The sequence below is a fragment of the Aulonocara stuartgranti genome (assembly GCF_965226115.1).
Source record: "Aulonocara stuartgranti genome assembly, chromosome: 16".
Classification (NCBI taxonomy): domain Eukaryota; kingdom Metazoa; phylum Chordata; class Actinopteri; order Cichliformes; family Cichlidae; genus Aulonocara; species Aulonocara stuartgranti.
The window spans coordinates 20,263,500-20,291,068 of NC_138952.1; the positions used below are offsets into that span (position 1 = coordinate 20,263,500).

The 27,569-nt window shown below is 44.1% G+C and overlaps 1 protein-coding gene across 6 annotated transcripts in view; it reads left to right on the forward strand.

Annotated features, from left to right (window-relative positions):
* The window catches only part of myo16 (myosin XVI), a 112,777-nt gene that overhangs the window by 75,468 nt on the left and 9,740 nt on the right, over nucleotides 1-27,569 (forward strand). For 5 of the 6 annotated variants that reach the window (XR_014271841.1, XM_082508470.1, XM_082508471.1 and 2 more), the window contains 11 exons: nucleotides 209-284; nucleotides 2,554-2,750; nucleotides 3,716-3,796; nucleotides 4,746-4,951; nucleotides 18,358-18,460; nucleotides 19,196-19,292; nucleotides 19,388-19,661; nucleotides 21,176-21,558; nucleotides 21,658-22,887; nucleotides 24,932-25,084; nucleotides 26,036-26,121. Coding sequence is in view for 5 of the 6 variants with exons in the window: in XM_082508470.1 (XP_082364596.1) it covers nucleotides 209-284; nucleotides 2,554-2,750; nucleotides 3,716-3,796; nucleotides 4,746-4,951; nucleotides 18,358-18,460; nucleotides 19,196-19,292; nucleotides 19,388-19,661; nucleotides 21,176-21,558; nucleotides 21,658-22,887; nucleotides 24,932-25,084; nucleotides 26,036-26,121 (2,886 nt within the window). In the remaining variant the exon portion in view is untranslated. The remainder of the gene's footprint in view (nucleotides 1-208; nucleotides 285-2,553; nucleotides 2,751-3,715; nucleotides 3,797-4,745; nucleotides 4,952-18,357; nucleotides 18,461-19,195; nucleotides 19,293-19,387; nucleotides 19,662-21,175; nucleotides 21,559-21,657; nucleotides 22,888-24,931; nucleotides 25,085-26,035; nucleotides 26,122-27,569) is intronic. The other variant, XM_082508469.1, reaches the window with a different exon arrangement.

The window sequence follows — 27,569 nt, forward strand, 5'->3', positions numbered from 1 at the left end:
GCTAGAGAAAGGGCGATATTGAGGCAGATGATCCACTATGGCGACCACTAAAGGACCAGCCAGTTACTGGGCCTGTTTGTATTGCATCTGTATCTGTGGTTCATAGCACATTTGCGAGATATGAACTGATAGAATAAATATAATGGAATATTTTTTTTATACTAGTATATATTTCTTGATTTGTATTTATTTGTTTTTTTTCTGCCAGATTTCATACAACCTCACGGGATCGCTCACAAAAAACAAGGACTCTCTTCCTCAGAATCTCCTGTTTACGATTAAGTGTAAGTACCCAATGAATAACAGACATGCGTGCACATTGTGGTGTCAGCACGCGCTTCATTACAAAGACGCACTCTTGTGTAAACAAACAGTACACAAAACCACTCGTTGTCCAAATGTGGTTGTGTTTTTATATGTGCGTTTCATCCCCTGTGCAGCAGACAGCACCGTCTGTGTGTATATTGTCTATAGAAAGTGCCAGATGTGAGGTGTTGTGGTTAGCAGGACACAGGGACTCGCTGTGTGACTGCCAGGCTAGCCTCGTGTCCAGAAGCCTAATTGCTATAATTTCCATGATGAGGCTAATCTTCTAAAGGCAAGCTCGTCTCTCAGACTTGGCTGTTATCCCTCCGTCTGACAGGTCGATGCATCGCTGCCTTTCATCCACACCGAGACATAAACAATGTGGTTTTTTTCTTTTAGGTGGCATCCCCTCGTCACTTCTTGTTTAGGGCTTGAAGTTAAAAGGACCAAAGTGTCTGCTATGTGCATTATTACATGAAATTGTAGGCTGTGGATATAGGGTGAAGATGATCTAAAAATAATGCCCTGAATGTTTTTATAATCAGTTTACCTGAAAAAAATGCAAGATTTATTCCTTGTTTTTCTCACTGTTGCTGTAGAGAGCTCTTTATGTTTGTTGTTCTTATTGCTCTTTGACTCAAAACCAAAACAGTGTGCCCAAAATGTTCGTAGTGTAGTTCAGTATTCTGAATCCATGTAGCTTATCTCCATTTTTCAAACAAAACACCAACTGAAAGAATAAGATAATGTTTGTAACAGCATTTTAAAGGTGGAAATTATGACTTTTTACATATAATTTTGTTCTTAAAATTGAATTGGGTATTTAAAAAAAAGTTACATAATTTGGATACATGTTTAATGTTCGAACCGTTCCATTTCGCAGATATGTCTTATGAGATTTCATTACAAAGATGGTAGGTTGATTAAGCTAATTTAGGGTCTGTGTCCATGCGAGTGTTTGCACACAAAGACTCTTTATTATTATCTTCCCTTGTTTATAATTCTGCAGGATGCTCAGACATTTTGCAGTATACTGTTTCATGTTTCTGGCTAGCTATTCACTTAACCTTTGTTTGCTCTTCACAGAAGCACTCACTTAAGGGTTTAGCCCCTCTTAGTGGGGGCAACAGCTCTTGTTCTTGTAATTTTACATGCACTATACCACGGTTTGGAAAACAGGAGCACAGCAGTGTTGAAAAAGGTTACTCATGAAATGTAATAGGCTATAAATGGCTAGTTACGCTGTTAACATTTTAAAAAGTTATTTTAATTAGTTTTTCAAAGTATAAAAGTCAAAGTGGTTAACAATCTTTATACTTTACAGCAGCACTAGAGTTATGGTTTACTTTCAGAAAGAAAAGAATGAATTTAAGTGCAAACTGCCAAGTGAATGAAGTCTATCTAGACAGCTCCTGTTAATCTACCCAACCCTTGATGATGTGTCCATAAATGTGATAAAACTAAACACCCCTGCATATTTTTTTTAATATAGCGTTTGAGCTGTTTATAAAAAATGATACATTTGAATATAATCATCGTCATTGGTTAGTAATTGTGTCATTGTCTTTCATTTTATACCAAAAATGAAACAAAAAAAAAAGCAATCCTGGTGTCTGTTTTGTGTCACCAACTGCTCTGATTTATATTTTTCTTTAAAATGAGTGAAAAAAACCTTTAGTTAAGAACAAAAAACTGTTTCCAGATTTTTCTTTCAAAATAGATTATTGATCGAGACAAAGCTACATGGATTATTCAGATGATCGAAGTGATTGCCATGAATAAAAAGGCAATTAGCTCGGAGCTTTTAGTATTTAAGTCCTGAAAGAAGTCTTGTTTTTTATTTGCTTAACTGCCACCATCCTTTACCACCTCTCCTTCGCTCTCTCTTTCCTTTTTTTCTGTGTCTTTCTCAGCCTTTCAGATTAGAGCCACACACCCACGTTCACACACATGTTGTTTGGCTTTCTGAATGAGCTCATTGTTGTTGCGAACCGCTCCACGTGTTATAGAGTGACATGGTCCACCCCCTCTTGTTGCCTAACTGATTGTTGTTTACATGCAGATTGATTTTATGCGTCCTCCCTGCTTACACTCCTCCACTGATATTTCTCTCTGTCCTTGTTCATTTTTCTATCTTTCTTTCTTTCTCACCTCTCCATATTCGCTTCCACCCACTTTTTCAACCAATGCTATTGCTTCTCTTATGTTTTCCTCCCTCTCTGCATGTATGTGCTTTGTGCCCGGCAGCCAGTGAGAGTGTGTTGCTGCAGCAGCTCTTCCAGTCCAAGCTGACTCAGACTGGTTCCTTGGTGCCAGCAGCCCGGAGCTGCATAGGGCTGAGGGGGCCTAAAGCTGCCTTGTTGCTCCACAGGATACCATCAGTCTCCCTTGTCAGTGCCAGCTCAATCCCCCAACAGCCCCGGAGGTACCATGATCTTACTAAGGTACGGTACCTTGCACACAGTAGGATGAGTCCACTACTGTGGCTACACCCTACACTTGAGCCAATACACTGACATCAATTCACCTTTATAGTATTTTTAGTGCGTGACCACTAGATTTAAGTAAACTAAAATATTACATGGCCACTCCCATTTCAACTGCATATTAGAAAATAGGACTTGGTGACATGTTTACCCAGAAAGCTCTGCTGTAAAGTGACCACTAAAATCAATCGATGGAAAAACTGGGGTGGTATTTTTCAGGAACAAAAAAAGAAAAGGCTAATTTAGGCTTCTTCCCACCACACTGCTATATATAAACATCTGGGAATTAGATTTGTTTGTGCAGCCCTGCAAGAGATAAAAGCTCCGCAAGAATGTATGCACGTGCACATGAACTGGGGGCATTAGTGTGCTTATACATTTTTCTCAAAACACGAAAAAGCACACCTGAAAACGATAGTGTCCCAAGTCTCTTCGTTCAGCTGTTTTTCCCTCTTTATTTTATTTGTTTCAATGTTTTGAAAGTACAGTGTAGTGGTGCACATATGTGATTGCTGGTTGTATAACCTTCAGGAGGCCCTGTCTGCTGTTTCTGTGGCTCATTAGCCATCTAGAGCAAAGGCTTATACAAGGCCCCTTTAACCTCACTGATCTGTCCCAGCAGCCTTATACGGTAACACTAGGCAATATTGTTTTGCTGCTCGGTGTATAAGCCTGTAAATATAACAGTGAAGCACTGAACCTCTTCTTACATATGACAAATCATAACTGTGTCTGAATTCTAAATATGCTACATATTTAATCTGATTGCAAGAACCACACCAATTATCAAAGATATCAACATGGTTTTATTAAGGCTGCACAAATTTGATGATATGTGATGATAATGTTCCGTATTCATCAATGGCCCCTTCAAGAGGTTCATCTGTCTAATAAGTTCCTGTATTATCGCTTCCTGCTTCCAGATCTTGAAGAAAAAGGGCTCCAGCTCCTTCCTCCAGCGACTAGAGCGTTGTGGACCCACCACAGTGGCAGTCCAGCTAAGGGTATGATCTCGTCCCGTTACATAATTCTTCCAGTTGCAAGCGAATGAAATTTTACAGGAATAAGCAAAGGAATTTATGTCAATCTTGTGAATTACTGTGCATTTGCAACAATGCAAAACTAAGTTTAGAATTGGGTGCTGTGATTTCACAACTATATAAAGAAGCACAAATTTTCAGTTAGAGGAGAGCAGGGGAGAGCGGCTTCTTGGTGGTGACGCAAGAAGCCTAAAATGTGGTTGAGAGAAGCAGTACCTTTGGTTTGAATGAAACCAGTGTATTGCACAATCGGACTTGTGGACTTGTGGTCAACGAGTCCCTCTGGGAATGGCAGGGAAGGAGAGAGTGGGCTGAAGAATGATGCTGTACCAAGCCAAACATGAAGCCCTCCACATGAATGAATGAACAATGAACAAAAACCACTGTGTTCTGTGGGCACGTATTTGAGTGTGTGCATACGCATGTTTGGAGGGAAGACAGTTATGTGAATGCTGCTAGTGGCATCCAAAGATGAGGGGTGAGGTATTGAGCACTGAAACCTAAGGGTATGCAGTGCATAGACTGACGTTAGTTTGACGAATGGCAAAAACACAGATGTAAGTGTTTATGGGTCTATGTGACCTTGAATGGAGCATCTTTGAATTCAGGGATTGAAGAAAAGCTCTTTCTCGCGTTCTCCCTCACACACCCGTAGACAGAGCAAAGAGCTCTTTGTGCTTTTGTTTTCTCCAGAGGCAAAAACACACCCCAAAATCACACCACTTTGTCACAAACACATTGTAATTTTGCTCCAGTTTGTACAGCACACACGTCAAACATCAAATGAAGTCAGACAATCCTTCCTTCCTCTCTAAATTACTTTACATGTAAAAACAGCCACGAGGCTATTGTGATCGACTCGCTAAAAATGTGCAATTGAATGCATCTCCTCTGTGTTTTCTTTCTCTTCCAGAACACACTGTCAGAGTTGGTTAGCAAACTGCAGGCCTGCACTCCCCACTTCGTGGAGTGTGTGCGACCCAACTCTAGTTGTCAGCCAGACAATTTTGACAGCTTCCATGTGTCTACCCAGCTGCAGTACATCGGGGTGCTTGAGATGGTGCGCATGATCCGTTATGGTTACCCCGTGCGCCTGTCCTTTCCAGGCTTCCTCAGCAGGTCAGTGTTATAGCAGCGGATAAGAGTGCTGTAACTATCGAAACTTCTCCTCTTAATTTACTGTTTTGTCTCCGTATGCTGATCCACTTTATGACCACATCTTTCTTAGCTCTCAGATGCTACTTTTAGGGAAAGGTCTTAAATTTGACATATTGCACTGCTTCTTTGTCTCTCTGACTCATCTCAGTTATACCGAACCATTCCCAGCAGGTCACTGCGAAACTTCCCTTTATCTGTTACACATCCAGCAGGTGAAAGTAGACTTAAAGATTCAGAGCAAATGACTGCTAATGAATGCATGGGCATATACCCTACAGTACTGCGAGTTCACAGGCAGACCGACATATTTGAATTGAAAAGTCACTGCGACTCTTATTGTTACGAGTGCAGCGTGACCCAGAATGTCTTTTTTTAGGTATAATGGGAGACCATTGCTGCTAATGAGTACCACAGACATTTCCCATGTCAGCGTGACACACAGGCATTAACCAATTGTACGTAAGGTCATTTTGTCCTGCACTTGACGGTTATTTTTGACAGTTACTCCACATCACCTGACTTCCCTTACTATCTGCCCTTTTTTTAAAAAACGCTTTGCCTTCATGTGTTACTCATTGTTCTTTTTTTGAGAAACAAAGAAAACAATGTGATTTTGACATTCCGTTTCTCCTCCATTTCTATGTCTCACTTCCTCAGCTTCAGTTAATTGTCTCAGTTTTTCCTGTCTTCTGATTCTGAGAACCAGTAAAATACTGAGAGGATTTACCTCTAAGTCCAACCACCTCCCCACCCCCTTTCCCTCTCTCTCTCTCATCCTCTGTTCTCTTAGCTTCTCTCTCTCTCTTTTTGAGGATAAAGGGATTAACATGAACATTCTTGGCAGATAATGAGAGACGACAAAGCTGGTCACATGACCCCCCTCAAAAGTTTCCACTACTTTGCTGTAAACATCACCCCCCCTGGACACACACACAATCCTCCTACCCACCACCTACACACACACATCTACACATATTCATACATACAAACTTGTGCAAACCAGCTCCTCACTTCCTTAACCTCAATTGAAAGAGTGGATGAATCAAAAACCTGTTCAGTATTTTCACTGCTAATGAGTTTGAAGCAACATTCTTGAAGTTGTCAAAACATAATTATGAGAAGTTAAAGAAAAGGAATGGCTGTGCCTCTTAATGTTTGGTTTTCTATTCAAAGTAACTCACTACTGTAATCACATTCAATTTCTCTGTAATGCTGTAATCTTAACACATTACTTAACAAATTCAGCTATGCCAGTTTTTTGTTACACATGTTGCAAGTTCTTCAATTATCTGCACACCGCACACTGAGCAGTTAGAAAGAAAAAACAAACATGCACTTTTGCACTTTCACTACATTCAGCTCAGTTTGGTTGGTGGGTTTAGTGGTTTTCTAGTGGACTAGAAAAAACACTTAACCGCTAAATGGATTTTGAAACAAGAAAAATGAAAGCAGTGAGTCAGACATCACATATTGTCCACATGATTGACGTTTGTAGATTTTACTGTACACATGAATCCATCACAGTTTTCAAATAGTGATAGGAACACTTAGATAAATATATTCCCTCAAAGTGTTTTAATGAAATCAGGAAATAGGTTTGTTGGTTTTGTATGATACACAGAAACATGAGGCTTCAGAATTTTACAATGATCTTGTATTTTGACCTTGGGAATTTCAAACAACATTGGTTTTATTGTTTCCTGTTGCGCTATCTCTCTCTGGATTGTCTCAGGCACAGCCCAGCATATAACAGCCTGTACCTGCATAACAGCCTGCATCCGGGTGGGGTCTTGCCTGGTATGGTAGACCCCAGCCTCCATGGATCTTGGGCTTGGAGCTTGCTCCTCTGCTGCCATGATTAGTGCCTTTCTGCTATCTTTCAGTCCAGTTTTGTCCAGCCATTGGCGAGATTTCTTGATATCAGCCATTTCTATCAGCAAGTGGTTCATGCTGTGCAGGGCCCTGTCCTTCCATTATGGTAACTCTTCTTGCTCCTCTTCTTTATCGGGTTTCTGCTACCTGAGGTATTCACTAAGCACACTATCTTTTGTGGCCATCTTCCTGATGTACTCATGGATCTTTGCTGTTTTTTTCTGGATAGTGGATTTGACACTCACTAGTCCTCTACCACGCTTAGTGGACAGTCTCAGGGTGCTGGCCTTGGAATGAAACCCTCCACGCATGGTAAGGCTTCCTTGTCTTGATGTTAGTGGCTTCTATCTTCTCCCTTGGCCACCTGATCTCAACAGGGTATCTGACAACTGGCAGTACATAGGTGTTGATTCTCCAGATCTTGTTCTTCCCATTCAGCTTAATTTCTGCAGTTATTTGGTATTTGCAGCTTTCCTAACAACATCTTCATGATTCCCATTTGCCTGTGGGATTCCCAGATACTTGTAACTTTCCTCACTGTCTGCAATGTTGCCTTCTGGTATTGCAGTTCCCTCGGTTCTGACTACCTTCCCTTTTTATTCACCATCTGACTACACTTCTCCAGTTCAAATGACATTGCAACGTCATTACTGTAGATTCTAGTGGTTTGGATCAGTGAATCAATATTTCGTTTACTCTACTCCATGTAGAGGAGGCGCCAAATGATTCCTCAATTCTGTAGTCAGTATCCATAGCCAGTCTTGTAGCAGAACAGCAGTGGGGACAGAGCATCTCCTTGGTAAATCCTGCACTTGATGGTTGTTCATTTGGCTTAAAGTTGGCCTCTAGTGTTGTTCGCCACATCCCCATTAACTTTCAGATGAAGGCTCTTAGGGTTCTGTCGATCTTGTTGTGTGTAAATAAAATATTTATCCTTAATTTTTTGATAGGTGTTCCACAGAGTTCCTAGTTTTATCAGAATTTAAATCAAGTTCATGTATGATAGTGTGGTGGACCACTAGAGGGCTCCACTCACACCCAGTGTATAGGAAGTGTGTTCCTGTGTTTTGTGGCGCGATATGAGCAGTTGATGTTGGAGACGAATAAAGAAGGAGTGAGAACTGAGAGCTGTGTCGTTGATGCTTACCTCCACATTGGTGACCCCTGACTCGAGCATGCAACGGGCCGTAGATAACGCACACTCCGCTATGGATGCATCAGCGGCCGCCGGACCTCCGCCTCCTGTTGCAGCTACGTTCGCTGTGGCGCTGAAACTGCCGGACTTTTGGCTCCATGACCCCCCGTCATGGTTCGTACACGTGGAGGCTCAGTTCGCCCTGCGCGGCATCTCGGCTGACGACACGAAGTATCACCATGTGGTGGCCTCGCTCGACCCGCTGGCCACCCGTCGCGCGATGGCGCTCCTCCGGGACCCACCCGCCCAAGGGAAATACGCCGCCCTCAAAGAGCTGCTTCTTCGGCGCTATGCCCTCTCCGACGCCGAACGAGCCGAAAAGCTCCTCAACCTGTCAGGCTTGGGTGGCGGTACCGCGCTCGAGCTCATGGAGAACCTGCTATCGTTGCTCGGGCCGGATGACGGTGGTTTCCTCTTCGTGCACCTCTTCCTCCGCCAACTACCGGCCGCCGTGAGAGCTGTCCTCGCGAACTCTCCGCTTCTGCCTGCGAAGGATTATCGCTCCCTGGCTGAAGAAGCGGATCGTATTCTCCTGGCTAGCCGCACTTTCGACGTTCACGCCCTGGCTACGGACACGCCGGCGGCACCTTCCACGCCTCCACCTGCCTCCCCCGGAGCATCCGCCCCCTTGCTGACGGCAGGGATTGCTACACGCCGGCACCGCGGAAAGAGCATCTGTTTCTACCATCAGCGTTTTGGCGACAGAGCGCGTCGCTGCCTGCCGCCTTGCGCTTTCACGGCCCAGGGAAACGGACCCGCCAGGGCGCCGTAGCAGCCGCGACCGCTGGCAATACAGAAAGGCTGCTCTTCATAGAGGACTCGCGCTCCGGGAGATGTTTTCTCGTGGACTCCGGCTCCCAGAAGAGCCTCCTTCCCCCTACCACTGCCGACGGACTAGCAGCGAACTGTGGGCCGCAGCTCATTGCAGCTAACGGCTCTCCCATCAAAACGTTTGGGGAAAGGTTGGTGACTGTTTGTTTTCATGGCCGGGATTTCCAGTGGAACTTTGTTGTTGCTGCTATCTCTGTACCTATTTTGGGTGCTGATTTCCTGTGTGCTCATGGACTACTTGTCGATGTCGCTAACAGACGTTTAATCGATGCTCTCTCGTTTTCTTCGCTACCCTGTTTTACTCGGGCCGCCGAGCCCCTGATTCGGGCTAATGTAGTGACCTCCGGGGATGCTTTTCAGCGTTTGCTTTTAGAGTTTCCATCGCTGTCTGTCCCTAATTTCTCTAGCACGGTAACGAAGCATGGGGTTGAGCATTATATTCCCACGGTCGGGCCCCCGGTGTTCGCGCGCGCGCGCCGCCTCGACCCCGCGAAACTGTCCGTCGCTCGGGAAGAGTTTGCAGCCATGGAGCGCCTTGGCATTGTACAGCGTTCGAACAGTGCATGGGCCTCTCCGCTTCACATGGTGCCCAAATCGGACGGTCGGTGGCGGCCATGCGGAGATTTCCGCCGTTTAAATAATGCCACGGAGAATGACCGTTACCCCATCCCCCACATTCAGGATTTTTCTGCCAATCTCGCCGGAACGTCGATTTTTTCTAAAATTGACTTGGTGTGGGGGTATCACCAGGTTCCCGTGTGCCCCGAAGACGTTCCTAAAACCGCTGTCATTACCCCCTTCGGCTTGTTCGAGTTTTTGCGCATGCCGTTTGGCCTGAAAGGTGCCGCCCAGACCTTTCAGCGGCTGATGGACTCCGTTTTGCGTGGGCTGCCGTTCGTTTTTGTTTATCTGGACGATATATTGGTGGCCAGCTGCTCAGCGAGCCAGCACGAGTCCCATCTGCGCCAGGTTTTCCAGCGTTTGGAAGCGCACGGCCTGATCATCAACCCTTCCAAGTGCCAGTTTGGGTTGCCTGTTCTGGATTTCCTCGGGCACCGCATTTCCGCTGAAGGTGTCCAGGCCGTTTCGGCTTTCCCGCGTCCCACGTCGGTTAAAGCGTTGCAGGAGTTCTTGGGGATGATAAATTTTTACAACCGCTTTCTCCCCAGAGCTGCCCACCTGCTACAGCCGCTCTATGCTGCCTTAAAAGGTAAAACAGCCAAAGATCCGGTTGACTGGCTGCCTGAACGCGTCCGTGCGTTTTCCGCAGCCAAGTCTGCGCTGGCTGACGCCGCCCTGCTGGCCCACCCGCTTCCGTCGGCGGAGATCGCGTTGACCACCGACGCCTCGGACGTGGCAGTGGGCGGAGTGTTGGAACAGCGGGTTTCAGGTCTCTGGCAACCGCTTGCCTTTTTCAGTCGTACGCTCCGGGATGCTGAACGCAAGTACAGTGTTTTTGACAGGGAGTTGCTGGCCCTGCACCTCGCAACACGGCATTTTCGTTTTTTCCTCGAGGGTCGCAACTTTACTGCGTACGTTGACCACAAACCTTTGACGTTTCCGATGTCCAAGGTCTCTGACCCATGGAGCGCACGCCAGCAGCGCCAGTTGGCGGCCATTTCTGAGTTTACCACAGACATTCAGCATGTGGCTGGTAAGTCCAATCACGTCGCTGACTGTCTCTCACGTGTGTTGGTTTCTCCGGTGTATGTCGGCATCGACTACGCTGCCATGGCCACCGAGCAACGTGCTGACCCGGACGTCCTTGCCCTTCAGTCAACAAAAACGGGCCTCGTGCTGGAGGACACCCCGGTGTGGGACGGCGGTCCGCACCTTCTTTGCGACGTTTCCACCGGCCGCCCCCGCCCGGTGGTTCCCCTTTCGTGGCGTCGTCGTGTTTTTCACTCGGTGCATGCCCTCTCTCATCCCGGCGTCCGGGCCTCGGTCAAGCTGGTCAGCACCAGGTTTGTTTGGCCGGGCCTTCGCAAGACGGTGAAAGAATGGGCGGCAGTTTGTATCCCATGCCAACGCTCGAAAATCCACCGGCACACACAGGCACCCCTCGAACCTTTCCGTGTCCCGGGTAGGCGTTTCGATCACGTTCAAGTGGACCTGGTTGGTCCCTTGCCGCAGTCACAGGTTTTCACGCACCTTTTGACTGTGGTGGACCGCACAACCAGGTGGCCGGAGGCAGTACCCCTGGCGTCCACGACAGCGGCGACGGTGGCCAGGGCATTTTTGTCAACGTGGGTTTCACGTTTCGGCCCCCCTGCTGACATTACCTCGGACAGGGGCCCCCAGTTTGTTTCCGAGCTTTGGTCTGCTATGGCTGACGGCCTGGGAGTCAAGGTCCACCGCACCACAGCATACCACCCGCAAGCTAATGGGATGTGCGAATGGTTTCACCGGTCACTTAAGGCCGCGCTCCGTGCTTCCTTGACAAGTGGCGACTGGGTCGACCGTCTTCCGTGGGTTTTGCTGGGTTTGCGTAGCGCGGTTAAAGAAGACCTCGGGGTTTCCCCGGCTGAACTGGTCCTCGGCCAGCCTCTCCGGGTCCCCGGGGAATTCTTACCTGAGAGCCCTCCCCCATGTTTCGATACCTCTTTGTTGCCTTTTCGCCCCCCAAGAAACTCATTTCCTGTTCCTGGTCCTGTGCACCACTGCCTGCCTGACACCTTTGTTCCGAGTTCATTGGACTCTGTTCGTTTCGTTTTCGTCAGGCACGATGCCCATAGGACTCCGCTGCGTCCACCATATGACGGGCCATACAGGGTTCTTAAACCAGGCAACAAACATTTCGTTTTGGACTTTGGCGGTCGGCAGGAAGTTGTCTCTGTTGACAGACTTAAGCCTGCACATGTTATGCAAGAGGATCAGGTGGTCCCGGCCCAGGCCCCTCGCCGCGGCCGCCCACCTGCCACCGGGCTGATGGATTCTGTTTTTTCCCCCAGGAGCGACCCAAAATCAACGGAGTCCGAGTCGTCTTCAGCTTTTTCTGACCGCCAGTGCCAGCCTCGCTCCCGGGCTGGGTTGCCCTCTGTCAGTTCCCCACCCCCCCCAGTTCAGCCGCTCCGGCCGTTTGCTTAAGCCCCGGGTCCTGGACTAGTTCTGCTGGGTGTTCGGGGGGGGGGCATGTGTGGTGGACCACTAGAGGGCTCCACTCACACCCAGTGTATAGGAAGTGTGTTCCTGTGTTTTGTGGTTGATGTTGGAGACGAATAAAGAAGGAGTGAGAACTGAGAGCTGTGTCGTTGATGCTTACCTCCACAATAGGACATTTCTGAAATTATAAAAAAAAAAGCAAAATGTAGATTTGTAATGGCAATGAATGGAATGCCAAGCAGCATATAAAATAGTATCATCTGCATAAAAATGTACATTACAGTTTTGGGTGGCGGAGGGTAAATTAAAGGGGTTTAAGAATAGATCTTTGTGGGACACCTGTCCAGATGGCAAGTGGACTTGAACTGAAAACCACTGGAGTCTCCTGAGATCTGTCAGAAAGACAACAATGAAAGCATTTAAGGGACTGTTTATCTAAACTGACTGAGAATTGTTTTTCTATTAAAATGATGTGATCTACTGAATTAAATGCTTTTGGTAGATGTGAAAAATGCATTACTAATGATTATCAAGGGCTTCAATAGCATTACTACATGCTACAATAACATTGTAGTACACATACTGCAGCTGTTGTTGTGCTTTGTATTTAACACATGACTTTTCTGACTATAAAATGTTTTGTTTTTTCCAGATACACTTTCCATTAGAAACTCAGAATTAGACCATTTTAAGACAGGGCGTCACTTACTTGAGTCACTTGGGTCACCACCTCTATGCAGTGGGCGCACCAGTGCACCCTTCCAGATTTTGGGAACTTTGCCAAAGAATATTAAGAATATAAGTTGCAGTTGGCTTAGCACTGATGTGAAGGAGGGATGGATTTAAATTGTCCTTCGATTTGTTTAAGCTTTAAGATAGTTTACTGTAGATCTCTTTGTGTTTTCAGAGTTACGATTCCAGCTTTTGTGAGTCGTCTCTGGCATTAAAAGCAAAAGACAAAAACTGTTGAATGCCTGTGTGGCAGTTTTTTTTTTTGTTGTTGTTGTTCATACAGTAAATGGTGTGTGTTCTGATGTGTGTGTGTTTTTGTAAATCAAAGCAATACCTGATTTAAGTGGTTGCCACTCACAAAACACCAGTCAATCCAGGCCATTTGCCATTCATCTCTCTCAGCTCCACTGGGTCCAGCGCACACAGTGCCAACCTATGATCACTGCTTGGACTGCTGATTTGGGGGTGGATTGCACTGCTGTTTTCCAGAGCTCTTTCTCACTTGATGTCTCATTCTTTCCTCACTTACTCTCTCTTCTGAACCACTGTTTGTATTTTTCCCTCATCATCACTACCTACTTTTGTCATGTCCACACAGTCATTCCAGTTTCGTACCATTTCTTTTTTTTTATTCCATCTTTTCCCTGCAATGTGTCTCTCCTTCAGAAATAATCCCAGGCTCTAGACTAATCAGAATGGCAGCCCATTAAATTACTCATTATCCTTGACTTTGCTGTAGTCTCATGAATACAAACAGAGCCATGCCTACACAGAAATACACACTGAAGCCTCGCAGGCCACTCGACTAAGTCAAAGTGGCAGCCTGAAGCAAATTACATTAGTGTCCTGGTAACCAGGGTGATTTACGATGAAATCTGTTTTACTGTTGCTTTTATTTGTCTTTTATGATACCATATGTGTTTTGTGGCCAGGTTTATTTTCTGCAAATGTGTGAGGTCAAATAGGACCATTTGAACCTTGTTTCTTCCAACCCCAGCCCTCGATGTGTGTTGTTCTTATCATTTATCCAAAATTGGATGTGAAAGATTTATAAGTATTTACAGAGCGAGGTACAAATGCAGTCCACAAGAATAAAAGTCATTTTTAAATATGATTTTTTTCCAAGTACATCTTCATTACCTTCCACTGATAGATAAAAATACAAATTTCTTGGTAGTACATAGAAAGTAATGTCGGCAGATATTATTGACTAAATGTTGCCACCATGAAATATGTCTAAGGAGCAGCTTCAGAAAGGAAGTAAGAGTTTAAATTACAAATGCACTGTCATTACCACCTTTGTGATGCTCAGTCAACGAGGTCAGTGACAGCCCTCTGGTCACAGTGAACCACGTTAGCGCAGTGTAACCCTCCATTTAAGCTTTTTTAAAAGGGTTATTTCACTTCTTTGACTCCACATGAAGCCCCCTTAGGTCTTGTTAAAGCAGGGACCATCGACGGTTTTCATATCCTCGTTGGAGAGGTCATGGATTTACAGAGTTCCTTTGTATTTTATGGGCCCACAGGGACAGTGTGTGCTGTCTGCAGAACTGGTATTACCATACAGAGAGAGGGTTAGGGAGAGTTCAGACATAGCCCTCTTCTGTAAATCAAACACATCCCATATCCATATACACTCGCATACTCGCTATTGACAGCGCAAGTGGTTTATGTTTCCAGCCATCTGCTTGTTATATATGTCTCGTCAGCAGAGTGGCATCATCAGCTAGTAATGTTTCCCATTGAGAACAGAAAAGACAGACTAGTGTACTGATAACAGATTTTTAATAAAAACAAATGTTCAAAAACCAGTGTCTGAAAGTGTGTAAAGGAAGCTTTACTTACAGCATTTATGGAAAAAATAAAGATAGAAACCAGTGACAAATTCAGCATATTAATCTTTAGCTCTTTGGCCCCTAAAAATTTAAAGTATTTTGCATAAAACATGATTCCAAAATGTACATTGGAATATTTATTAGACGTATTATGTAAAATATAAAGTTTAATTATAAGATGTAATGATAATTGTAGTGTACATGGACACTTTTTTCCTGCCAAATATTGATTTTTTTTTAGCATTCTTATACTGTGTTTCTGTGACTGTCATGCCTTACTTCATACACTATTAGATTACTGACTCACTGTTATATATTATTATATTAATATAATATATTAAAATATATATTATAAGGTATATTACAATATATACTTTATATTGTATAAGTGACTGTGTTATTGCTGCTTGGGTGCTGTGCAAAAGCCTATAGCCATATCTTTAAGCAGTGTTGATACAGTCACTATTGTACCGCTGTCCTGACCTCCTCCATACATATTGATAATGACTAGAGATGGCACGATACCACTTTATTATGTCCGATACCGATATCATAAATTTGGATATCTGCCGATACCGATATGAATCCGATATAGTGTTTTTTAATCAATAAAACTGTTTTTTTTTATATATTGCAAGTTCATACTCAAGTTTAAATAAACAACAACACTAAAGCTATTCTGTTATACCTGTATGTTAAAAAAAAAAAAATACACTGCACCCAAAATATTTCATAGTTCAGCAATACTGATCAATCTAATAAACTTAAACCTACTCAATTCTTCCTATTCTGGTATTTTAAAGAGCACTTAGCAGAAATATTAAGCAATCTAACTAATAGGGTTGCAAACTCCCAGCAAAAAAAATAGGGAACCACCCCCCACCCTCCACCTCATGATGCTTAATCGACGTAATCAACTTTAATTTGATGCAGTGTGGGGGGAAAAAATGCACAGAAATAAATTATTTTTCAAGAATAATTAAATAGATTCAACATCTTTCTTCAACAGAACTGCAGACTGCACAGATGGTACCTTCCCAAAGGAAAAAGTACTATAGCTTACTAGGGTATATTAGACTTAATAGTTACTATATACAGTAATGGACTTCTATATATTTTACATAAGATTAAAACTTTGGGTGTAAGATTCAGATAATTATTTATTAAAAGCTCAACATTTTAAATGAGAATAAGAAAGAAAAGTATGTCTTTGTGCCCCCCCCTTTTCCCTGTTCATGCCCTATCGGCCCCCCTGCATAACTTTGCTAGCTCCGCCCCTGCACAGTTACCAGCTGTCAGCTACGTAGAAAAATCTCCTGGTGTAGAAAGTAATATTAAATAAATTTTAACAACAGCTTATCAAGCTTAAACGTGCTGCTGTTATTCAGCCGCTGGTTTCCTCTTTCTGGCGCGAAGTGGGCCAAAAACAAACAAGGGAGACAGACTAGCGACAGAAAAGCCGATCAGCTGATCATTAATCAGTTTCATGATTGAAGTAGCAGCAAAAAGAGGCAGTCGCTCCATATATCGGTTGTTAAGCTTAACGTGGGAATGCTTTACAAACATTCAGAGATGAACTTACACACTTGCTTTACTTCTCTCTGGGATCACTTCCTCGGAGATGAAATGCCGGTTTGGTAGCGAGGCTCCAAATACACACAGTTACGCCATGTCGCAAGTTTTGTGAGGTGCTTTTTTGATATTTAACGGATCGGATTACATTTTTTATTTCTCTCCGATATCCGATCCAGTAATTTACGTCAGTATCGGACCGATACCGATACTAAATATCGGATCGGTCCATCTCTAATAATGACTTGAACCCATAACTCCATAGGATCTGTTTTACACTGATTTCGAGTCCAGTTCTTGTGTAATTTGGCAAACCTTAGCCTTTTCTCCCTGCTTTCCTTCCTTAGAACTGGCTTTTTAACAGCGACCCTTCAGCTGAGACTATTTCTGATGAGGCTTCAGTGAACAGTAGATGGATAAACTGAAGGCTCACGTACAGCTGTCTGGTCCTGTATCGGGCCTTTGCTGGATTTATTTTATCCTATTTCTTCATGATTTTACGATACTGTTCATCTGCTGCAGATAGTTTTTTTTTTTTAGGATTTTTTTCCTCCACTTGTTCAATTTCCTCAATACGGGCTAATAGCTTTTCTGGAATCACCTTGTTTGTGCCAAAATACTATTTCATGTTTGTCAAAGTATGTTTTTTGGGGGCATTTTTCACAGATTGAACTAAAGAAAAGGGAACAAATATGTGCTTTTACAACAGGTTGTAGTAACAAAGTGCCTGAAGATAGCTGTCTTTTATATGTTGACACAAAATTAGTTAACCCCTCGAGTTAGATTCCTTTTTATGTTTGGATGATTCATAGGCCAGTGTTAATGGGCTTAAAAAACAAACAAACAAAATATTCCTTTGAAAATGGTCAACTGCTAGACTAAAAATCTGGTAAAAATGAGTCAATGTCAAAGGAAAACTTTGAAAGACCCCTAAAAAGCCTGGAGATCTAAAGAACTTTAAAACATAGGAAGTATTTTATAGTGTATTTTATACTCGTGAAAAAACTGTGTTTTTGTTGAACAATACAACAATGAAAAATCACATAATGGTGTTAATTTGTAAGAAAGTTTAAAAAACACCTGAATTAAATATACTGTATTTGAGCAAAATCTGTTACATAGATAACAACCGTGAGTACTTGCTCGAGAACAGTTAAAAAATTTGAGGAAAGTCTGACTCCTTGGAAAGAAATGACTCAAGACTTTTGCACAGTAATGTTAGTCAAGTCAGAATTTCTGCACAGAATAAGCCTATTGTATTTACTGTATGCACCTCATGACATGACATACTTTCAGTTATATATTCTGTTAATGACACGTGCACCTTGTCCCGTAGTTTTATAAATATTGGGATGAGCTTTGTGAACCAGTTGTCCGTCACAGATGGTAATGCTGTAAGCTGTCGAAGATAAACAGCGCAGTTAGAATATTTACAGCTCATTCACATTGGTATGGCATCGGGTGTGGACCGGTGCGGTCCCCCAGTGTATAACAATCAGCTGTGTATATATAGATAAATACTTAATTCACAGGAAAAATTGCTTCTTTAATTTTTAATTCTGTATTTTTTTTCTCAGTTAAAGAGCTGGAAGCACTTCCTATTGTACAAAACAGTCTTTCCTCAATGAGAGTGCAGACTGCAAGCCTAAGTTTCTCTGCAGGGAATAAGGAAAAGTCAAACTGAATTCCCATTAAGCTGAAGGCTTTACTATAGGTTTAAGCTGAACCAATCACAGCAAGAAAAATCTTCATACCTTATTGAGTACATTTGTTGTACACTTATATTCACACCAACAAAGCATACGGTTGTCTTTAGGGATGTTGTGTTTTCAGTTCAGTCACATTTTTCTATGTGGTCAGTTTATTTCCTCCATAATTCATAATCATTCTTTCTTCTGTGTGTATTCAGAATTCAGAATATATAAAAACGTCTACTCTTATTACACATTAACAGTTATATTCACTTTTCTTACTTTCTGCTTCTCTCCACACCACCCAGTGCATAAACAAACCACTGACTCCATCCAGCTGACCATTCATAACAACGGTTGCCATGGACACTGCCAATAGGAACAGATGCTGTTTGGCTTGTCTTCTGAATGACCCTAATGACCCTTGAATCCATTGTTTCCAAAATAGGCTGCCTCCATGTCTTGTCTGGGTTTTTAGGTTCAGCGTGTTTATCCCTGGAGCTCTGATGTTTTGTGTTTTTCTTTGTCGTGTTACAGATATAAAGACCTTGTTGTCCCAACACTGGGAGACAAGAAGAAACTGTCTCCGGAGGAAAAATGTCGCTCAGTTCTGCAACAATCAAAACTCCAGGGATGGCAGGTGTGTTTGTGTCCAGTGTCCTTTTCTGTCTCCATCAATAATGAAAAATTTGCCAAATGACTTAATCCCTGACCCTCTGTTTCAAAGATCCCATGGAATCCTGACAACTTGTTCCAGCTGTCCCACCTCATCAGAATTCGACACACACACACACACACGCACGCACACAGCAGCACGGACCCCTCCAACCCCCCTCTCTCCTGTCTGCTAGACTGCTGTTGTGTCTGAGCGTGTGACCCCACAGGTCACACATGCATACACACTCCTCCACAATAGCCCGCAGATACTTTTGATAAAACCCTGCCTTACTCACTCACTCAGTCACTCACACACAAACACACGCACACACAAACACACACACACACATTACTCCTACAAGTAGCTTGTGCTGGAATGAATAGGGGCTATCTGTGCAAGTATGTCACCCTCACAATTCCTTGCACCTGGTATAGCGTGACCTCTGTCACCTCTCAAAAGCCCTCTATGTCCAGGAAGTGAATGCATTATCAGCATGCAAACCCACACCCTATCCACACTCCACACCCACTGATTATCATAAATTACTGCTACATCACCGGTCTCCCATCGCTCAACTAGCAGGTCACACTCTTCTGAGATTTCCAAAAGAAAACAGCTTCACAGGGTCCTCTAAGTGCTCCTTTTAGCTGATGAAAAAAAAAAAATAGATATATATGTGTATGTTTTATTAGATTTCTTGTTTCGTTGTCTGTGTAGATGGGCAGCAGTAAAGTGTTTCTGAGATACTGGCAGGCAGACCAGCTCAACGACCGCTGCCACCAGCTACATAAAAAGATCATCACCTGTCAGAAAGGTAATACTCAATACAACAATATCGTCTACCACCATCTTCTTTTCGAGCCATGACACCTGTGATGACTGTGTCTTCATCTCCACCCAATGTCTCAGTTGTTCGCGGCTGGCTAGCCAGGCAGCGGGTCAATCGCAGGTTATCGTTACAACACAAAGAGGAGTGCGGTGTGCAGCACTTCCTGCAGGGGGCAGAAGACATGGGACTGCGAACCTACGACCAGCTGGTTATCCAAAATGCCTCCGACATTGCAAGAGAAAACGACCGCCTGCGCTGCCATGGCAATAGCCTGCTCAACACCCTTGGCAGTAGTCCACCCCTTGGCGAAAGACCAGAGCCGGTGGGGAAGGAGGAAGATCAGCCAATCAGGAGGTAAATGAGCAGACACTAATACAGCGTACGCCCTTTTATTTAGATCAGAAAGCAAATATTTTGCTTGATCAAGGATAGAGTTCCGCTATTCTCCTGGTTAGAACTAATTTAAAATATGGATATTTCTTTTTTCATTTTCTCAGTGCACATCTTCGTAACCTTTAGCCATTTTCTGACATTTTATAGTCACTGCGATCAATCAAGACCATATTCTCACTAAGACAGAGCTTTCATTACTCACTATAATGTGATTCATATTATGAGGCACTGACCTCGTAGTAACTGTAGCGTCATTTAGCCCGGAGAAAAACAATCGTAGTCATTTACAGGATTTATGACTGTGTGAAGGAATCATTTGCCTTCATAATTGTGTGTGTTTATTCATCTGCGTGCTTGTGTGTGGCCATGCCAGCACAGCATGTGCTTTCTGATTAATGATGTCACTGTATACCTGTGTGCTGCAGACTTTTAATTGTGAGGTTCATGATGGATAGTCAGATAATGACTCGCGCTATCAGATTGTTTTCGTATTGTGTTGCTCCTATGGAATACAATCCTTATCTCCACCTCACCTCATTCTAATATACCAGTATATTACACTTGGAGGAAATTAAATAACTCTCTTGGAAAAAGTGTAAAAAAGCAATAAAAAGCTTTTTAGAGGTGGCGCTAAATGAAGGGCCTTCATAATAACTCAAGTGTGATTGGTATTTCAGCACTATTAAAGTCGTAAGTACGTACAGGTACTATATTCTTATGCGTTCTGCAGTATGCTTCATAAATATGTGCATTATTTCTATAAGTTCTTTTTTGCCTGCAGAGAAAGCAGTGCTATATCATTTCTATTGATTACTGCTGTTGTTGGAGGAAAAATACTTTTATTTCATTTTGATAAATACTGGTGGCTAAAATCCTGACAGGACAAAACATTTTGACAAAATAGCAAATTGTTCTACATTTATTTAGGTTTGAGTTGTTGTCACACATGCCTAAAAAAAGCAGATTTCAATGTGCTTTTTAAACATGAAAGGAGACCAGAGATCACAAATAATATAAGACATATGTTTTCTATAAACTCTGTGTCCTTGAGCATGTAACAGCTGATAACAGGTTTCACCTTTGTCCTGTAGAGGAGATAAAAATGTACTTACATCTACACATTCCCCCAGATTCCCCTACTGTAATCTCACTGCAGATTTTCAAAATGCCTCTCCTGAGTACCTCCACAAATGCTCACCCCCCACCTCTCACCCCCGACCGCATGCCTGCCTGCAATCAGGAAACTAACAGATGGCTCACCCAGATTAGCCAAGGAAATATCAAACTGGATGATATCAAATCACAGCAAGGACATTAGGTTTAATCTCTTTGGTTGTTTCCTCCTTTTGCCCAATTTATCTTAAACCTCTGAAGTGACATTTGAGGCAAGCGTATATTGAGTTTGATTAATTATAAAGTAGACTCACTCGTCGCCTTTTAAACATAAATTCATTGTTCCTTATTTCCATTTGTAGAGTGGCAGAGAAAAGCACGAAAGTGCATGAAGGCCCTGCCAACGGCGGAAGTCGAGTCATTCGCCACTTTCGCTCCAGCTCGGTACCCACCCCGCTCGCCATTGAGAACATGGTCCATTCGTCTGCCAATCCACCCATCAAACCAGCCTTGCAGCAAGTTGTCCATATCAATGAGGACGGAGCAGGCGGGGGAGGTCTTTCCTCTCCTCGTAAGCAACCTCCTCCTAAACCAAAGAGGGACCCCAATACTCGTCTGAGTGCATCTTATGAAGCAGTTAGTGCAGGCCTGACGATGGCCGCCAAAGAGTGCTCCACTCCAGAGGGCTACGCTTCACCAGCTGGAAGCCCTCCTAAATCCCAGCTATCCCCCACAGACCCAGCAGGTAAATAATTTCTACTGGACTGTCAAAGATATAACAGATGGCGGTGCCTCATTGCTGTTACATATTGATTTAGCTTTCTTTGTTTTGTTTCTTCCTTAGCCTTGTCCAAACCCCGTCCCCATAGTGATGACTACACAACTATGAGAAAGGTACCACCCCCGAAACCCAAGCGCAGCCCCAACACTAAGCTGACTGGCTCATATGAGGAGATTAATGCTGTAGCACCCCAGCTCCATCAGCTACGCCCAGCTGATGTAAAGTTGGCCCTGCTTTCACGTGGCGGGGGATTTGGAGGCTTGATGCAGAGAGCAGCCTCCATAGATGCTCCACAAGGGGTTGCACTAAGTCTGTTCAAGGGCCAAGATGAAGAAGACATTTACATAGAGATGTTGGGATCCCAGCAGCGGGCACGAAGCCTCCAGGAGCCGCCTGATAGCCCAGAGCAAGCCGACTCGGAAGCTGTCTACGAGGAGATGAAGTATTACCCTTCTGAAGATGGTGGAGCTGCTGCCTCTGTCACCAAACCAGCCAAATTGGAGGCTCTAGGACTCAACTTATTAGGATTGGGGACATCCCCTCCTCAGAGTGCAGAGACTAAACGACTGGCATTGGGGGTGACTGCTGCTTTAGACATTGCTCACTCACATAGCACATCAAACAGTGGAGCTCCCAAAAGCCAGCATGGAAAAGATGGCAGCTGTGACATTCCTGCACCTTTTCCCAACTTGCTTCCCCACCGCCCTCCACTCCTTGTATTTCCGCCCTCCCCTGTCACCTGTTCTCCTGCTTCTGATGAGTCACCCCTAACCCCCCTAGAAGTAAAAAAGCTGCCGGTGTTTGAGACAAACCTCAATTATGCCACTGGGCCAGACAGCCCCCTGTCCCCACAGTATGCCCGCCAGAGGGCTGATTCCTCCCCAAGCCTCACTGTTTTAATGCCAGAGAAGAAGTCCACACCTCCACTCACTCCTCCACCTCCTCCTCCTAGTGCCCCACCTCCACCCTATAGACCTCCTTCACACTTCCCCTTCCCACCTGAGGCCAACTTCCTGGCTCTGACACGAGCAGCATCTGTCACCGGGAGCTCAGATTCCTCCAAAACGTCCTCACAAAGAACAGGCGGGGAGCCGCTGGGGAAGCCTCCTCCCTATTCCCCTGTGAAGGTGTCTCGTCCTGAGCCTCGAAGAGCTCACTCGTGCTCCTCGTCTCCACTGCTATTCAACCCAGCCAACGGCAGGCCCCTGACCAGCCCCCTGGATGAACTCAGCACCCTGTTCAGCTCTGGACGTAGCCTACTGAGGAAGTCTGGCCGCAAGATGAGAGATGGAGGTCTGTCAGTAGACACACACTCCTTGTGTACATACACATTATGAAGTACATGCACTTCCCCCTTTTTCCTTTAATTATTGCATATGTATTAATTTGCTTCCCAAACCACCAATATACGAACCTTTTTGCATTTTGTAAAGAGTTTCCCATTCATTCATTGAATGCACGTGTGTTTCTTGCTGTTGTCTGCCCACAGTTGTGAGGTTATGATCAAAATCCCATCCTGACCTAGGTCAGATGATTTATTGCATGCCATCTGATTACCTTCTGTACAGCAGGAGTAGTTTTACATGCTTAAATAGGTAATAACAATATCTTTTGTCAATAAATCTGTCACAGATTTTGTTTTGTTTTCGAGTAGTAGAGAGGTAAGATGCGCTGTTATCCAGACCTACATTTGGAAACCCCTTACATTAGATCAGATGTTGTAACCAGCAACCCCCTTTGGCCTACTTGAGGCAACCCATTTGTTACAGCCTCCTGTGTAGTGCCCTTTGGCTGCTGCAGCTGCCTTCTAATATGTTAGGTAATGAGCCAGCTTGTGTAAATCACTTAGCATCACACTGCACTGTAATTATGTTTTAGCTTTGTTATTGTGTGCTATAGCTCTGCACGTATGTAAAGTACATAGAAACTGTGTGTAGTGATGAAAAAGCTGACCTTTACAAAAGAAGAACAAACAGTATTTGTCACACATAGTGAATGAAATGAACTCCGGTCCCTTAGGTCAAAGGTTTCAAACCCAGACAGAGAGAGCGTGAAAAGTAAACTTATCACTGATATTCCACCTTGAGAAACTGTCGCACCCTACTGTCTGAGGCTCTGTTTCCTCAAAGTGTATTAGTTGTGGCTGGGTTAATAATACATGAGCAGGAGAACCAAGAGGATAGCTATGAAATATTTAACAGCTCGCTCAGGTTCTACTGAAGGGAGCGAGACTGCCTCGCAGCATTGAACAGCACGTCCTGGACTATTATTTGCATATTCGAGAATTCAGGTGAAAGCATCAGCTAGACACCATGCTAGAGGCTGATTGTGAAGCTAGCTGAGCTGTGATCAAAGCTGTTGTCTCATAGTTCTATAAATACAATAAGTTCAGTGGGCAAAAAGTTGAACTCCTTATAAGAGACGGTATGAGGGCAAGTGAACATGCTTACGCATTTGAATCACATGACATCTTGCGTCTGACCCCTCGTCAGCACCTGCAACTGTACGGGAAAAGTGCTGGCGTCATGGAAACGGTGTGTGTGACAGGGAACCAAGCACTGGTGTATTTTGAGTGGGCAAAGCAAGGCGGCCCTCTTAGATCCATGCGTAGAGAGATGCCAGTGGGCTTAACAGAACGCTCTACTTCCGTTCCCTATCGGCTGTTAAATAACTGAATGTGATACCTGACGCTGTGGGACTGCCCAGGGGTTGCAGTTGCTATCCCGGACATGAAGTGCAGAGCAGCTGACGCTCTTTTCTCCACCCGCCTTTCCTCATCTTCAGGGAATGAGAAAACCACAGGAATGCAAGGGAAAGAGGGCAGGGGGTCTTGGCAGGCTTTAGGAAATCAGAGTCATGAGACACATCATACCTCAGCAGCACCATCCAAAATTTCCAATTTCATTTAGCTTTTATTATGGTCTTTGTGCCTGAATGACTCATCTTTCATAAGCATGAACACGCGCATGGGCTCTGTCTCACTGCATGGCCTTGTGTCCCTTGTAAAAACTCACCTATCCCATGGGATAGTACAGTTTGGTAACTTTATATTTAGGCATCTTGTGACCATGGATGGACCGGGAGGCAAACATTCTCTGTGTGGGACAGCAGCTGATGAATTCTCATTCACACTGCCACACACATATGCACCCACAGTTACTTACTCATGCAGTGTGTAGCATTTGAGCCCCAAGGAGCAGCAGAAGGGAGAAAGGCAGACAGATATTATGAAATATATAAAGAGAGGGTATTCTGATGATATTATGCATGATGGATATTACCGTTTGTAACATGCACCGATATGCAGTTGCATTTCCTCTTGTTATATTCCCACCAGGATTCAATTCTAATATCAATCTGCCAGGGAGGGAAGACTGTGGCTCTGCCCCCACCTCACCATCTCTCCAGCTACAAGACAAGAACGCCAACAACCACTCTCCCCACTCACAAAGCTCTGCCCCTGTAGAGAACGGGAACCAGATCTCAAACGGTAACAGCCCAATGTTGCACATTCACACTCACAATCTTAGGAAGATATTTTTAAATAGCAATGACCCGCTATATTCTTCAAGGTTACTTTGGTAAAGCTTGGCGCGGACTTGCTAGTGGTTTTTAAGCATGGCAAAAATTGAAATCCAAAGCTGTGCACATACAGTGCCTGGATTGAATCAAATAAGTTCTCCATATTTTATGAATGTCAAGGTTACAATGTGTTTTTGACAAATTTCAAGTGTGACATTAAGGAAAACTGACATGGCACCTTCATGACATTTCAGGTGATAAGCAAAGACACACTGAGTTTTTTTGTTTTGTTTTTACAACCTCTGTTATCATATATTAAGACCCTGCCAGCTTCACCACTGTCATGTTGGTACGTAACTATGCATCTAGAGATTAATGGGTGTCAGTCTACTTATAGTTTACAGTTAGTAAAAATTAGTTAAAATGCCATGTGGTTGTAAATAAGAAATACAGTTCCACCGGCTCTACCTGTGGAGTGACAAAGTCATACACCAGGCCAGTCTTAGCTGCAAACTCTCCTTTTAGCCATTGTAATGCCAGATCCGCACAATCACTTCAATTCATTGTGGAGTGGACTGAAATAAAAGTAGTTGCAGGCTGGGAAGATTGGTAAGTGGAGTTAGAGTTACAAATAACGAGAGGGAAATTAAATGGTATAATCAGGTGACCTGAGAAACTGAGAAGGATTTACTGGAACCAGAGAGTGGTTACTTTATTCTTAAATACCCAGAGAGTTTTGCAACCAAACCATACTCTTGCCTTAACATTTTTCTTTGCATGAAAACAGTTTCTTAGCCCTCTCTAAGATTGCTTGTGTTTGAAAAACGGTGTGTCCTTCAGACTCTACCTGCCTGTGTGTGGAAAGACTTGAGAAGACAGATATCCGTGGTTTGTGAAACGCTTCTTTTTTTGTGTTCAGGGTCGCTGGAGGATGAGAGTCACAGCAAGTCAAACTCCTCCAGCACCCCCTCTTTGCACAGACACATGGATAGTCATCATACTCAGGTAACCACAAAGACAGGCACTTAAACACACAGACACACTTTTGGTGCCTTCATCAGAAGCTATGTACAGATGGCAACAGGTGCAGTTTTTTCTTTGCAACCTTACTCCCCAACACTTTACGTAACACACGGAAGTGCATCTGACCTTGGTGTGTTTAAAACTTGTCATGGGATGCATATATGTATACAGTTAAACACACACACACAGTTAGAGCACGACTATACAGGGAGTGCAGAATTATTAGGCAAATGAGTATTTTGTCCACATCATCCTCTTCATGCATGTTGTCTTACTCCAAGCTGTATAGGCTCGAAAGCCTACTACCAATGAAGCATATTAGGTGATGTGCATCTCTGTAATGAGAAGGGGTGTGGTCTAATGACATCAACACCCTATATCAGGTGTGCATAATTATTAGGCAACGTCCTTTCCTTTGGCAAAATGGGTCAAAAGAAGGACTTGACAGGCTCAGAAAAGTCACAAATAGTGAGATATCTTGCAGAGGGATGCAGCAGTCTCAAAATTGCAAAGCTTCTGAAGCGTGATCATCGAACAATCAAGCGTTTCATTCAAGATAGTCAACAGGGTCGCAAGAAGCGTGTGGAAAAATCAAGGCGCAAAATAACTGCCCATGAACTGAGAAAAGTCAAGCGTGCAGCTGCCAAGATGCCACTTGCCACCAGTTTGGCCATATTTCAGAGCTGCAACATCACTGGAGTGCCCAAAAGCACAAAGTGTGCAATACTCAGAGACATGGCCAAGGTAAGAAAGGCTGAAAGACGACCACCACTGAACAAGACACACAAGCTGAAACGTCAAGACTGGGCCAAGAAATATCTCAAGACGGATTTTTCTAAGGTTTTATGGACTGATGAAATGAGAGTGAGTCTTGATGGGCCAGATGGATGGGCCCGTGGCTGGATTGGTAAAGGGCAGAGAGCTCCAGTCCGACTCAGACGTCAGCAAGGTGGAGGTGGAGTACTGGTTTGGGCTGGTATCATCAAAGATGAGCTTGTGGGGCCTTTTCAGGTTGAGGATGGAGTCAAGCTCAACTCCCAGTCCTACTGCCAGTTTCTGGAAGACACCTTCTTCAAGCAGTGGTACAGGAAGAAGTCTGCATCCTTCAAGAAAAACATGATTTTCATGCAGGACAATGCTCCATCACACGCGTCCAAGTACTCCACAGCGTGGCTGGCAAGAAAGGGTATAAAAGAAGAAAAACTAATGACATGGCCTCCTTGTTCACCTGATCTGAACCCCATTGAGAACCTGTGGTCCATCATCAAATGTGAGATTTACAAGGAGGGAAAACAGTACACCTCTCTGAACAGTGTCTGGGAGGCTGTGGTTGCTGCTGCACGCAATGTTGATGGTGAACAGATCAAAACACTGACAGAATCCATGGATGGCAGGCTTTTGAGTGTCCTTGCAAAGAAAGGTGGCTATAT